This window comes from Bactrocera neohumeralis, chromosome 2 (assembly GCF_024586455.1).
Source record: "Bactrocera neohumeralis isolate Rockhampton chromosome 2, APGP_CSIRO_Bneo_wtdbg2-racon-allhic-juicebox.fasta_v2, whole genome shotgun sequence".
Taxonomy (NCBI): domain Eukaryota; kingdom Metazoa; phylum Arthropoda; class Insecta; order Diptera; family Tephritidae; genus Bactrocera; species Bactrocera neohumeralis.
The window spans coordinates 4,263,184-4,278,046 of record NC_065919.1 but is presented as its reverse complement, the minus strand read 5'-3'; the positions used below and the strand labels follow the sequence as shown (position 1 = coordinate 4,278,046).

General features: G+C 37.0%; 2 protein-coding genes across 2 annotated transcripts; one reads left to right on the top strand and one right to left on the bottom strand.

The window, feature by feature from the left end:
- Positions 1-4,391: 4,391 nt before the first annotated feature.
- LOC126767745 (opsin Rh1) lies at positions 4,392-7,313 on the top strand. Its single transcript, XM_050485342.1, has 6 exons — positions 4,392-4,627; positions 5,495-5,552; positions 5,667-6,157; positions 6,214-6,361; positions 6,428-6,705; positions 6,808-7,313. Exons 1-6 carry the CDS (start codon positions 4,620-4,622, stop codon positions 6,932-6,934), a joined length of 1,110 nt encoding a protein of 369 aa, XP_050341299.1. The 5' UTR covers positions 4,392-4,619; the 3' UTR covers positions 6,935-7,313.
- A 575-nt stretch (positions 7,314-7,888) lies between these two features.
- LOC126767743 (mitogen-activated protein kinase kinase kinase 15) lies at positions 7,889-14,773 on the bottom strand. The gene is made up of 12 exons (XM_050485339.1): positions 14,093-14,773; positions 13,831-14,025; positions 12,466-12,626; positions 11,505-12,399; positions 11,100-11,441; positions 10,831-11,031; positions 10,156-10,757; positions 9,928-10,086; positions 9,310-9,863; positions 8,934-9,237; positions 8,610-8,852; positions 7,889-8,551 (listed from the first exon to the last, which is right to left on the bottom strand). The coding sequence occupies exons 1-12, from the start codon at positions 14,210-14,212 to the stop codon at positions 8,263-8,265; spliced, it is 4,065 nt and encodes a 1,354-aa protein (XP_050341296.1). The 5' UTR covers positions 14,213-14,773; the 3' UTR covers positions 7,889-8,262.
- Positions 14,774-14,863: the final 90 nt, after the last annotated feature.

The window sequence follows — 14,863 nt, the reverse complement described above, 5'->3', positions numbered from 1 at the left end:
ACAATTACAAACTAATATTCTTAAAAAAGTTTTTTGCTATGCTTTTGAAAAAGCACTAAGTTTTGCTAGTCTTTGCACACCATAATTCGTAGTGATCTCATGCGCATGAGATGTCGAAATTTTGTATACAACAGATTACAACCATTTGCGTTCGCTCGACGTTCAATTACTTTTTCAATACAAAATATCATGTTCTGAGAATGTTCAAAACTCTTTAATGCGCTCATTTTCATATTTTTTTTTGTTTCAAATATATATGTAGTTTTTTTTACATATGTATGTATTGCACATATTATTCGACAGCATCTTTCAAGTGTTTCAAGTGTTCCGAACGCTTGAGTTTTCAGCGCTTGCGTTTGAGCAGCAAAGACTCCTACTATTCACGCTATTCAGCACGCCGATCTCACTGTGATTCTCAAAAAGAAACGTACTATATTTGATGCTGAAGGAAAAGCAATTTTTCTTAAACACATGTCTCTTCATATATGACTAAATCGCTTGTTTATTTGTCGCATGTGTTTTTAAAAATGTGCTCATTCGACTCTCAATCTCTCACGATGTTCATAGAGTGCACATGAAACTAAAAAAAATATTCATATGTTAGTATATATTAAAAAGATGTCGCCCTTCGTCCCACAATTTTACTTATGACTTTGGCTACTTAAGCTTTTCACTTTTGCCCAGTGCAACATCAATAGGCACTCGCTCTCCCCAGTGCATCTGCCAGCGCGTTTTTTCTTAATTTTCAATAAAAGCCGTGTGTAGTAGTTAGTGGCTGTCTAATGTGTTTTCTTTGTCCGATATTTTGGCTTTTGTCAGCTTAATTGGCAATAATCTGCTTTGTTTTCATTTGAGGGAGAGACCAGGAATTCTTCCACGAGCGCTTGCGCCCACAAATATGTACATACATATACTTGCAATACTTTAGAGCTCATAACACCGAAATGCATTTATTAGAATGTCTATTATAATCATACTTTCAAAACATAAACACATTCAAATAGCTTCGTAAAAATAGCAATAGGGTGGTCAGAAAATACGCGATACTTTTTATAATAACGAGTATATAAATGGAGATAACTAAAAAATTAAATTGAATAGAGAAATTTTAACAAAAAATGTGTTATTTTTATTCATAGTCTATCGTTAATTCAAATTTAATTGATTTTGCTTCGGCCACGAATGAGATTTATCTATCTATGTACTATCGAAATATTTGGTGGCGGTACACGCCCGCAGGATGGCGCTGACAGATCAAGAAGACTGCAAGAAATGAGGGCAGGGCACCAAGGAAACAATGGGGCATCTCCTGTGCACTTGTTCCGCGTTGACAAGACTACGCTGTAAGCATCTGGGGCTCCCACGGTATGATGCACTGGAGGAGGTATCGATAGTGCGGCCGCAAAGTCTGTTAAAGTTCGCATCAAGCGCAGGCATCCTTTAGGACCAGCATTTTTTGAGAACTGAAAAAAGGAAATAGTCGCTGAGGGCCAGTTCTGAAGAATACTGTGGATGCGGAAGCAATTCGAAGCCCAATTAATCGATTTTTTCTCTCGTTTCGTGACACGGTCCAATAACGTTTTGTTATAGTCGTTGTTGATGATCCTTCTTTTTTGTAGGTAGTAAATAAAAATTATATCCAAAATACAGATGCCATAACCTTGCCAGCCGACTGTTGCCTTTTTCCACACTTTGGAGCGGGTTCATCGTGTGCAGTCCACTCGTTTGACTGCCGATTGGACTTCGGAGTGAAATGATGGAGCCATATTTTATCCATTGTGACATATCGATGCAAAAACTCGGGTTTATAACGCTTGAACATCTCCAAACACTGCTCCGTATCAAAAACTCGTCGTTGTTTGTGGTCAAAAGTGAGCTCGCGCGACAGCCACTTTGCTCAGAGCTTTCTCATACTCAAATATTTACGGTCATACAAAACTATTTTGTGGACTTATTTGATGTTTTCGTTGGTAATAACCTCTTTTGGGCGTCCACTGACTTTACCATCTTCGGTGCTCATTTCACCACGTCTAAACTTAGCATATCAATATAAGTACATATATATTTTCTGATATGCTGCATTGTTGTGGGAGCTTATTGTGTATGACAAATATTAATTTTATCACTGTCTTTAAAAAGGACAAGGAATTGATATAATGTTTTCAAATTAGTTTACCACGCATATATAGAAATAATCATTTATTAGTATAATACGCACTAACCCACGAATGAAACCGAAGAGCAATGAAAGAACCAATATTCTAAGTTTTGTCTTTAGCCTATCAATATTTTCATAATCGTGATATGGATCAGTATCCCCGAAAATTTAGCGAATATTCGGCTAGAGCGCTTATTTTGAAGTCACTAACAAATTGAACTACAAAAAACACTGTCTTATTTGCAGTAAAAGTTTATCTGATGAATTTTCTGACCATCTTTATCGCTGTGGTAATATGCTCGAAGGTTTGACATTACATTATTCCTAGGGACCCGAAGGTTTCCTTTTTACCTGATTCCTGTCTAATAATATGAGAAATTATCCCAAATCCTGGTAGAATTAATATATAAACTTCTGGATGTTCAAAGAATCAGAATAAATGTTGGTATGGAATGGGATCACCTCGCCCTGCTGGGTTGAAAAAATCCTCAGAAGAAACATACGAAAAATAAAACTTCTGATAAGATCGGAGCGATATGCGATAAATCTACTTTTCTATATATTGGCCGGAAACTGTCATCAAACTAACTTTTTTTGAAGAGATTTCCGAAATTTCCCAAATCAAAAGAAATATCAATAAATTATCCATACTTATGCTGCATTCGTAACTCATACGCACTGTCGTACTTGAAAGCCAGTTATAGATTGCAGGCAACTGAAATCGATCTTAGGCGTTGTATAAGTGATAATTGCTTATTATTACTTATTTTCTTCTTTCAAACACTGATAATGAAATATTTAATAATAAGAATACATGCATAAAGACACATGAATGTGTATATATGTACATATTTTTCACTGTCTTCAATATATTCTCGTATTGGCGAAACATTGAAACACTTTTGCGAAGCCGTTGAAATGTTGTATTGACATTGGCATCGAGCGAAAAATATACCGTTAAAAGATGGTATACAAACAATAACCCAAAATAATCGTCAAGGTGGTCAAAGTCGGCACTTACCAAGTCTACACATTCGTGTTTGCTGAAAATATTTGCAAAACTGCACCGTTACGTTTTTATGCAAGCACTCATGTGCGTTTGTTTATACAAAATATGGAAAGAATAGTTGTGAAGGTGTAGAGATAATGAGCTTAGCAGAACTATATGCATATTTTAGAAAATCTCACACCTACTAGGGTAATTTGTTAAGTCCGTGTGTTTTTTGACTTGTAACTATGAATTCAGTCCGGTTTCTCTCCACAAATATTCGTTATGAAAGTGTTTGGCGAGTCAACAATTATGCAGCACCAATATAGTTACAGGATTAATAGAACAGTCCAATTCGGACAGTAACATGATGATTGATTGAGCTTGACGGTTCCCGAGCACCCTTATATTATATATAAAATGAGATCTAGATGCCTGCTGTCAAAGAGCATAACAAACTATTATTCAACTCTATAGACATATTCTTAAAGTTATGGCGCCTCCTAGGAATATTAGAAGTTATTTTCACATTACAGTGATAACTCATAAACACTGCATCCTTGAAGGTCGTCCGGGGTGAGAAATTACCACACATCGTAGTTGAAAACCAACTCTCAATCAATCGAGCTCGTTAAAAATACTCGATGGAAGGTCTTTCCTTTATATGATCTCGAGAACAATCTCTAATTTCTTACAGTTTCTGACAGATAGAAAATATCAACAACAAACTAATACTTTACTAATCGCCGAAAACGCAGCTCTTGGTGGAATAAAATCCCAGTAAATTTCCGCAGCATAGAACCCCATTAAAAAAAGCAAGTTTCGTAGAGAGGACCTCATCGAACACTTCCTTATTGTTTCAAGTCCTCATTTTGTTTTTAGAAGAAATGCAACTTAAAAACTAAGTAACACATCCAACATACCTCGTATGTTCCCACAATTATCATCATGAAATGTAAACTACTAATTATAATCATTATTATCGTCATTATTATGTATACCCTCACAAGTAGCATTATCTCAATAGTTATTATCATCAACAACGGTTTAAAACGTTTTTCGTTATTTTTTTCAAATATTTTTAAATTTAGTTGTATTTACACATTAACTAACATACGCACAGGCTTTCTTCCATGGCAAACGTGCCGCTTAGTTCATAATTTAATTTAGTGAACTCATTAGCGTGGCTTGGGTCTTTATGAGATACTGAAGGACCGACGAACCTATAAATGCAATAGCAGCGTGCGGTTTGCTCGCAGGTTCCAACGACAAATCGCCGCGAACAGTCCACTCCGGGAATTATCCCAAAAAATAACAAAAAAAAACTTTACTTTGAAAGAAATGAGATTTAATCTTTAATTTGCATCTTTTTTGAACGTAAATTAAATTTAAAAAAAATCAAGAACGGTCTTTCGGCACGAAAGCACTTAAAGGCTTATAGACCAATACCCACCGAACAACAACAACTCAATAATGGATAGGTATGCGTTGGTGAATTAAAATATATAAACAAAATTATAAAAATGGTGTATTTTGAAAGTCATTATGTGTTTTTAATCCAACGGTGGATCATAATTGTGTGCTGTAGAATATGTTGTGGAACGCCAAAGCTTGCTTCAGAACAAAGAACTACAAAATTTCTCGTGGGTTAGCGGTGAGTCCGCGTATATCGGATTAGACTTCACATCAAACTAACTAACTGGAATTGCCGCACTACGGTACCAGAGCAACCTAAAATTCCGGTCTTGCAAAAGACCACAATACGAGTTCCTTTTCTAGGATTCGTCCACAATTTCGGTGAATAATATGGCCGATGAACTTTTAAAGGTCACGTAAGATAGTGAAAACAATAAAAAAGAGAATAACAGCTCTTTTGAACTTGAGTTCCTGACAAAGCCTCAATCTGCAGATAATTGTCTATAAATGTCAGCATAATTTTCCCAAAAATCGCCAGCACACCAGAACGATATTTAGTTATGAAAAATAATAAAACGTCGATAACACCCTACCTATCTGCTTCCGGTACTTCAAATAGAAAGCTTTTCTTATAGAAAAAATATTTTCATTGAAGGGCATTAAATTATAGTGTGAGAGCGAAACCAAATGAAAGGGAATGAATTAGACGACTTAGATAGCCTCGTGAACACATTTTTTAACAATTTTTTTACCAGGCAACGACAACTTAAAGTTTAGTCAAACTACGAATATTTTCAAAGTTTAACCCAGTGAAACAAGAAGCGCTCCAAAAGAAAATTCTTTTAAATTAACACTTGAATTTAAAAAACCTTCTTTAAGAATACCAAGTTATTATTTATTACTGATCTCACTTCCGATTTACTCAATTTTAGTTTACAATCCTTGGGGCCACACTTTGCCGCGCTGTCCAATGGGTCAGTCACAGACAAGGTTAGTAGAGAAAATAAGCTGAAAAATCATAAAAATCCCTTCAATATAGGCATCCCTAAAAAAGTTCACCTTCTTTACATATTTAACTCCCTTGGGTTCTCTCTCCACACACAGGTCACGCCCGATATGGCGCACTTAATTCACCCGTACTGGAATCAATTCCCAGCTATGGATCCCATCTGGGCGAAAATCCTCACGGCGTACATGATCATCATCGGTATGATTTCATGGTGTGGAAATGGCGTGGTGATTTATATATTCTCAACAACGAAATCATTACGTACACCCGCTAACCTGCTGGTCATCAACTTAGCGCTATCTGATTTCGGTATAATGATCACAAATACGCCGATGATGGGTATCAATTTGTATTTCGAAACCTGGGTCTTGGGACCGGCCATGTGCGATCTATATGGTGGTTTGGGCTCGGCCTTTGGTTGCAGTTCCATTTGGTCGATGTGCATGATCTCTCTGGATCGTTACCAAGTCATTGTTAAGGGTGTAGCGGGACGACCAATGACGATTAAGTTGGCGCTGATGAAAATCGCCTTCATCTGGGCAATGGGCAGCATTTGGACATTGGCGCCAGTCTTCGGCTGGAGCAGGTGAGCTGCGCTTGCTAAATGCATTAACAAGCGATGCTTAACACTTACTTTTAAAGGTATGTGCCTGAGGGTAATTTGACATCTTGCGGTATTGATTACTTGGAGCGCGACTGGAATCCACGATCATACTTGATCTTCTACTCCATCTTCGTCTACTACGTTCCGTTATTCTTGATTTGCTACTCTTACTGGTTCATCATTGCTGTAAGTGCGCGCATTTAATGCAAGTAATGAACTATAAATATATACTACATTGTGTTTGACATCTAGGCTGTATCAGCTCACGAGAAGGCCATGCGCGAACAAGCCAAGAAAATGAATGTCAAATCTCTGCGCTCCTCTGAGGATGCCGAGAAGAGTGCTGAGGGCAAACTGGCCAAGGTTGCGCTAGTCACCATCTCACTGTGGTTCATGGCGTGGACACCATACTTGGTGATCAACTGCATGGGCCTGTTCAAGTTCGAGGGATTGACACCACTGAACACCATCTGGGGTGCTTGCTTCGCCAAATCGGCCGCTTGCTACAATCCCATTGTCTACGGTATCAGGTAAGTGTGTGGAGATATTAAAATCTTTGCTATTGGTGAACTCCAACTCATCACTGTTCCTCTCTCTCTCTCTCCCACACACACTATTTTACGCTCAACTAGCCATCCCAAATACCGTTTGGCATTGAAAGAGAAATGCCCATGCTGTGTGTTCGGCAAGGTCGATGATGGCAAGTCCAGCGACGCGCAGTCACAGGCCACTACAAACGAATCGGAGTCCAAGGCATAAATTCTCCGACATGTGCCAGCCGTTAGCGATGTAATGACAGCAACAAATACGATAAAAATAACAACAATAGCAACAAAATTAGCGTGGGCATTCCGCGCGAATGCAATATTAGTAGCAACAACAACAACAACACTGACAACAGTTATGGAAACAACTAGCAGCAACATAACGAAGAGATTCAATTGTTTTATAAGAGAGAGCGAATTTATAAGAATGAAATTGTTTATGAGTATAATTATTGACATAGATAAATATATAAACCATAAAGTGCAACGTCATCAAAGACTTAAAAAAATTAAACAAAAAAATAAAAGAGCAAACGAACTTGTAAAAAGTTAATAAAAAAAAACAACGGTTTTTTCTTTAATAAAAAAACTAATTTTAGGTATATAATTTAACAAATTTCCGCTAATCTACCTCAATGTTTAAGCGAGAGTTGTTAACTTTCAAAGACCAAAAAAAAACAACAACAAAATAAAAACAAAAAAAATTCTGCTAATCTATCTCAATGTTTAAGCGAGAGTTGTTAACTTTCAAAGACCAAAAAAAAAACAACAAAATAAAAAAAAATAAAAACAAAAAAAAAAAAAACAAAAAAAAAAAAAACAAAAAAATAAAAACAAAAAAAATAAAAAAAAAAAAATAAAAACAAAAAAATTAAACAAAAAAAAACAAAACAAGATGGTTTGAAAAGCTCTTGAGAAGTATTTTGCCTTTAGGCAAAATTTGATAAGAAAAGTTTTCGTTGTTGTATTCAAATATTTTTATAATTTAACTTAGTAGTTCTAGTACCAGCTTAGTTGGGCATCGGCGTTATGTGCATTATTCCGATAAAACATATTTAATAAAAATATCAACTACTATATCGAGACATGTAAATAAAAAACATTAACTTACCCGCTATATATAGTATTCATCTCACCTGCTGACAGCTCACATAGAAATCCTCACAAGTAGTTATGTAATAGTTATTAACAGAATTATGCTCATTTTTTATTTATAACTTGCGGCTTAACTAAATTTTTAACTTGTTTAACATTAGAAAATATATATTTGATTTTTATTATTATTTCTATTTGTTTTTGATTGTAGTGATTTATGCGTTTTAGCAGAGGTTAGTAGTTTTCTCTTATTTTTTTTTTGTTTTTTTTTTTATGTATGCATGCAGATAAGTGCTAAATCTTAGAACGGAACGAAATTGAGAACAACAACAATGATAGAATTTAGTGGCGCTAGGCGCCCACAGGTGTATGAAACCAATGACACATATGAACAAGCACACATACTCGTATATGATACAGGTATAGGTTATGTGCTCGATTTGTAATTTATTCACTACAAGAATCATATTCACTTTCAGTTTGTCGCGTATTGGCGTTGGCATTATCATTAGCGCTGGTATTATTGTTAGCCGCATTCGCATTTAAAATCCGCTTACGACTACTCTCACTTCTGCTTCTATAATTTGGTACCGTAGTTTTACTACGCTTTAAGGCACCGACACTATCATTACTTTGTGCATTGGTCTGCTGACTACAAGTGCTCTCCGCATCAATCATATCCATACCCATGCGCGTTTGGTTGATCAACTTCCACAGACGCACTTCAACGCCCAGTCTGAAAATAATTGAAGCTTGCATCGAAGAAAATATGGTTAAATATTTGTGTCACCAACCTCAATTCCAAACGCATCAGATCTAATTTCTCTGTATTGAACACAAAATCTTCATAAGTGAAGCCCTCATTCAGGATTATTGTCTGTGAGAATTCGTCGATGCCGTGATTGGTGAGCCATTGCGCCAGCTGCTCATCGATTTCGCAAATATCATAAGTACGTTTATTCAATGAGCGACTAAAATTTTGTTGTTTTTGTGCGGCGGTGTGCTGGGCGCGACGATGGAGATTGGCGAATGGACGTCTGCAGCGTGAAGTGAAATAAAGATTCATATTATATAAAAATCAATTTATTTTCACCACAAAGTAGTTAAGCAAAACTCACCGCGCTTTGCGCGAGCCAGCAAAGATGTGTGCTAACTCTTTGCTTAAGTTGCGATGCGCTCTCAATAGCAGCTTTTGTTGTTCCAAATGCTGACGCTGGAATTGCTTGTCACTATCTCGCATATCGCGCAAGATGCGCACACATTCGCTCGGCGCAAAGCTGCCGTCATCCTCTTCGGGTAGTGTGACTATAGTCTGTTCGCCAGTGATCTTCTCTTGACTATCCGTTGAGGTGTGTTGTGGATTATTGACACTCTCGTCATCATTGCAGGAAAGCTCCTTGCCAGCTAAGTTGGCGCCAAGCTCTAAATTAAAAAACGAACAAAAATGCGAACAATAAAAATGCAAAGCCTATTTCGATGGCATTTGCCACAAACCTGGCGATAAAATCGTGACCGCCGCCTGCACAGCACTTTTCACCAAATTATCCAACGCGAACATCCAATGTGGTTTAATGAAATGTGAACGCAACACGGTGACGACAGCATCTTGGAAGGCATATAAAGCTAGGTGTAAATGGTCGACAGCAACATCGTCGTTTAGCGAGTGTTTCAGTCCAATTATGGTAGCCTCTAAATTCTTCTCCTTCTCATTCACAATATATTCGCGTAGTCCACGTATCAGAGTTTGTAATTCGGTTTTTGTTATTAAAACGCTTATTTTATGATCCGTTTGAATACGTTCCATCCATAAATTGCAAATCTTATCCTCGTCCATGCGCAGCACCTTCGATAGTGTAGTGCGACGCTGTGAATCCTTTTTCAAGCGATAGAAGCCGTCAGTTTCACTGGTTTCGCTTGCGTTTGTGCGCAGCGACGGTGTGGAAGCCTCAATTTCGGGAGAGAGCAGAAAGCCGGATGAATTGCGGCGTTCCAGAGCGAACTGTGTGCTCGGCAGCTCATCGATATCGACGGAAGACGCATGTGTTATTCTAAACGAGCACGAAAAAATTCATAAAATAGTATAAAATTACAATTGAAAAGCGTAAAACTAACTCTAATTCAGGCGTGGTGGGAGTATTACAGGTGTTGGCGCTGATTGAACTTATAAGGGCAGGCAAGGTAGACTTATTTACTAAACGATCGGCAGGCACTGAGATGCTGCGGCCGAATTCCGATGAAGATGGTGGGTTCAAGCGCAATTTACGGTGTTTACTACACAAAATGAGAATAAGGAAAAAATTAAAAACTAAAATGTCTACAAAGCTATGCACTACAACATACTCATTCAAGAACGGATCTTCCAATAATTGCGCAGACGTTGGCCGATCCGTCACGCTAATGGCAAAGCAGCGTAAAATGAAATTACGCGCCATAGGTGATAGCTCCTCTGGTATATTGGGATGCTTTTTATAGTAACCAACTTTAAACATGGCCGCCTGCGCACAACCCAACTCAATGAACGGCGGTTTGCCCGTTGCCATTTCTACATTCGTACAACCGAATGACCATATATCTGCTGCAGGTCCATAACCACGAAAGCCTTGATCGATTACCTCCGGCGCCATGTACTGTAGTGTGCCGGTAAATGTCTCTGTCATGGGATTAATGCCGGCTAAACGCTTTGATGTGCCAAAATCTGATATTTTCACCACACCACTGTAGGTGTTCACCAACACATTGTCGCCTTTGATATCGCGATGCACAATTTTCTGTTCATGCAGATACTTTAGGCCTTCGAGTATTTGTTTCGAATAGAAAGCCATGGTGGACTCATTATCCTTGAGCGGACCCCATTTCTTTTCCAGCAAATCAGAGAGTGAACCACCGGGCACTTGCTCCATGAAAATCTTAAAGAAGCCATCTTCTGATATGGAGCCCAAGTACTGAAAAAATATTTTTATATTATTACAATTAATTTTTTACTATATAACAATAAAAGAGGTAGCAATTAAGCACCTGCACGATGTTACGATGACGCAGCTGCGAATGCAGTTTGATTTCTTCGTGCAACGGTTGCACGTCCTGTGAGTTACGCTCTGGCACTTCTTTTATGGCAATGCGTACTTGTGTGTGTTTGTCACGCGCCGCATAGACAGTTCCGTATGTGCCTTTTCCCAGTATTATTTTCCGATTTTGGTCATCATAATCGTATTCATACTAAAGAATAAGTAAACAAATCAATTTTGAGTAAGAAAGAGATTTACGCGCTAAAAGAAAATACACACCTCAATTTGCCGCACTTCATCGACGTCAAGATTAACAAACACCTCTTGATCTGACGCCATTTCCAGTATGAGCTCATAAAATTTTTGACGACATTCCGTGGAGGGAAAATATATTTGGAAATCGTCTGAGTTATGATGCACATAAAGGTATGCACAACGATCATCCCGTTTATACAAGCTTACAGACTTAATTTGTGAAGCATTGAAGACGAAATCATGCACCTTTTTACAAGCATTCTTCGAGTGCGCCAAACAAATATTGATAATTTGTATTGATTTTTCATCAGCGTCCATATTAATGTTGACATAACTTGGCATGTAAATTTTCTGTGGCTCCAAGATCTAAAGAAACACAAAAATAGATATGTTCATTAATCAGAAAAATCCGTTAAAAATCAAACTTACGAGTATCGGCATGCGCACACTAGTGATCTCCTCTGTATTGGTGGCTACCATAAAAAAATCTATCCAAAATTGAAATATTTGCTCTTCTATTGAGTAAATGTGATCCTCAGGTTTCTTACGGAAGCGATGTATCAACGATATATTACCAATTGTTGACTTGAGATACCAATTGGGTGGCTTCAATTTGAACATGCACTCTGCCGCCTGTATCGCTTTCGCATAATCCTCAGCCAGCACGGAAATCTCAAAAAAGGTGGCCACATCCCAATATTCAGTCAGTGACGACAAGCTCCCCTTTTTACCAATGAGATTATTCAATGTTATACCAATATTTTGTAACTCTTCCGTATTGCTAAATTCTTTTCCATCAATTACTAACAAGGTAGCTAAATTTATACCGGCATATTCATTCGGTTGTACCTCAAAACTTTGCCGATACCATTTTATTGCATTCTTCAAACTATCTTTATCCTCATAATCGGACTCCACAAATATATCCTTATAAATTCGTCCACATAGGCACAACATATCAGGGAACTCGTTCTCTTTTTTCTCCAATGCCTTTAGCGATGATGCCAACGCTTTCTCGCGATCACCTTTGCGATTACGACGATTCAGGGCGAACGCATACAGAAAGCTCATATTTCCTGTCTCAACATATTTTCGTGTGTTTGGTATGTTTCGTAGATCGCTCACCAAGCGCACCATTGCATCGTAATCTTGTACATCGCGTAGTGAACACATAAAACTGTGCACCACTTCACCGGATAGCACATGCACATCATCCAAACGCTTGCGCATGTCATGGAGAAATTTTTGCAATTTTGGTGCATTCGCTCCGTAAGCTTCACGCGCCGAACGCAGATCGGATAGAAATTTTTCACGCATATGCGCCCTGTTGAAAGGAGATAGAATTAGAAAATTTAAATATTATTATTCCTTGTAATTAAAAATAAAATACTTGGATTGAATTTCTACATCCTGCAAAAGACGCTTCAAACGCGACAATAGTGTTGGCATTTTAGTATCCGCTGGCAGTTCCTTGTTGAAGTTGGTTAAAAAACAGGTGGAAGTCTCTTCGTTTCTTTTGTACGATAGAAATTGATAATTGGCACATGAAAGCTGAAAGAAACCCGTATATTAAGAGCTTAAAAAATATATATAATACATATTTAAGTTTTTATATTTATATAAAATAAATTTAGCTTGTTTCGATAAATTTTCATATATCATTACAATCGATAACAATATAAAGGCCGGAAGTGGCTTCACGCTATCGAATTAGCATAAAAGCCAACAAACCACAACCAGTATGAAATAATTAAAAATTGATATATACAAAATTAACAATATTAGCAATTCGGGCTAGAAGTCCAGCAACCGGTAAAAATAAATGAAAAAATAAAGTGAAAAAGCAGTAACCACATATTCGTATAAATTTATAAAGTAAACAAACGCGGAGGAAGTAACAAAACAAAAATGCAAGCAAAACAAACTGTTCAAGTCATACGCACACACATATGCAATCAACAGTACACAAAACAAAAAGTTAAAGCAACACCGACGTCGCAAGAGCCCGAATTACGTGAACAACAACAAAAATTGAGCAAAGATAACAAAAACAAAGCATAAAGCGGCTAGTACAACATTTAAATTAATTTATTTAGTGGTGTGGGTTTATTATTAGGTCCAACAAAAACATTGAAAACTTCTGTAGGAAAATGAATACGGCAGCTAAAATAGCAACAATAAAAGCAATTATATACGATTAGAATGTGGCAAATATTACACAATTGTTGTGGTTTCACGTGTGATTTTTTATTGCACTTTTTATTTTCATTTGCTTTTGTACACTAACTGGTTGGCTAAGCCGAATATGTACATAGGTGTTTTGTTATGTTGGTGGGAGATGTGGAGCATTGGTATTGCATACCAATCAAAAAGTGGAATGTGAACGCTTTTCTTTTCAGCTATAAAACGGAAGTTTATTATACATACATACATATGTAGATATATATTTTGAAAATAGTTTTGTTCTATTTAGCTAATGCTGTGAAGCATATGGACACTTTATTAACGCAAATGAAAATAATTAAGAACTTAACGAAGCATATGAATGTCATATCATTATTTAATAAATGCATCAAATTATGCATAATTTCATTAGACATGATTAGGTGTCCGTTGGTCGATTTTTAAAATGTAGATTATATTTATGTATATCGCTAGCGAAGTAATGAAAACACTTATCTTATCACAAGGTCTTTATTAGTAACAAGCGCAAAAACTCGATTTTAATTTATATTATTTCGGATATTAAGCTCACCTTAAGGCACAATGTTTGCTTGGACTGCATGTCATTGTATACGATTATATTTCCTTTCATACCGAAGCTTTCACGTACGCCCAGATGATAGGAAAGTGAACGCTGTTGTACCAATATACTCAAATCAATTATAGCCACATCTGCATTGTAGAAAGTTTCTAGCATGTTCGTTTCGCCAAAATCGAGTTTATCAAACTACAGTCAAGAAAAATTGGCATAAATTAATGTCTATTAGGCATGGTAAAATATGTGTTAACAGTACCGGCACGCGCTGAAAATTTGCGCCCACTGATTGAATGGCTTGTTTCATTTCCTCCAGGGCGCATTTTCTGTCTTCCAGATATTCTGTTATTTGCGTATCAATCACTACAGCAACATCCATTTTGTAAAACTTTTCTTTTTTCTACTCGTCGGTCAACATAACACCCACGCAAATCTACAGTTGTGCGTTACTAAGATTTCATATATACATATATTTATGATTTTGTTGCAGTTTTTTGCTTTATAAAATAACTTTTGCGTTTATCAGCTTTGAATGTTAAAGGTGCAGGCCTGACGGTGTTTCTTCGGATATAACAGTTACCGCTAGTACACCTTAGCACTTCACACCAACAAAAACAGAGACCAAAATTTCTTAGATACCGGGTGGGGTGCGGGAGCTGCCTCCTTTAGTTACAATTGTAGCGGCAGCTCTTCGCCATCGGAATTCGCGTGTTCATTTAATTGGCGTTGGGGTTAAAACTGATTTGCACTTTGATTTACTGTAGGTGAACACTTGTTATGTTTCTCAACTTTACAATTTCAAATAAACACTTCAATATGAACAATATAATGAAATTTTTAACAACCTAACAACAAATAGATAAATTGACGAACAAATAATGAGAAAATAGCACTGTTGATCGCAATTTGCAAATTGGATTTTTTCGTGTCTCTGGCGCAACATTGAAATGTCAATTGGCAGTGTTCACAGCCTTGCCATTCGCAACAATGTCGATAACTTTTAATAAATTTATCGCCGAGATATATCTAA

Excerpts from the sequence above, each read along its gene's own strand:
- LOC126767745 (XM_050485342.1), top strand. Across the intron at positions 5,553-5,666 it reads ATGGGTCAGTCACAGACAAG|GTCACGCCCGATATGGCGCA; the intron begins GTTAGTAGAGAA and ends CTCCACACACAG. Across the intron at positions 6,158-6,213 it reads CCAGTCTTCGGCTGGAGCAG|GTATGTGCCTGAGGGTAATT; the intron begins GTGAGCTGCGCT and ends TTACTTTTAAAG.
- LOC126767743 (XM_050485339.1), bottom strand. The coding sequence starts at position 14,212 with ATGGATGTTGCTGTAGTGATTGATACGCAAATAACAGAATATCTGGAA. Across the intron at positions 12,400-12,465 it reads GATGTAGAAATTCAATCCAA|GGCGCATATGCGTGAAAAAT; the intron begins GTATTTTATTTT and ends TCCTTTCAACAG. Across the intron at positions 9,864-9,927 it reads CCCACCACGCCTGAATTAGA|AATAACACATGCGTCTTCCG; the intron begins GTTAGTTTTACG and ends GTGCTCGTTTAG.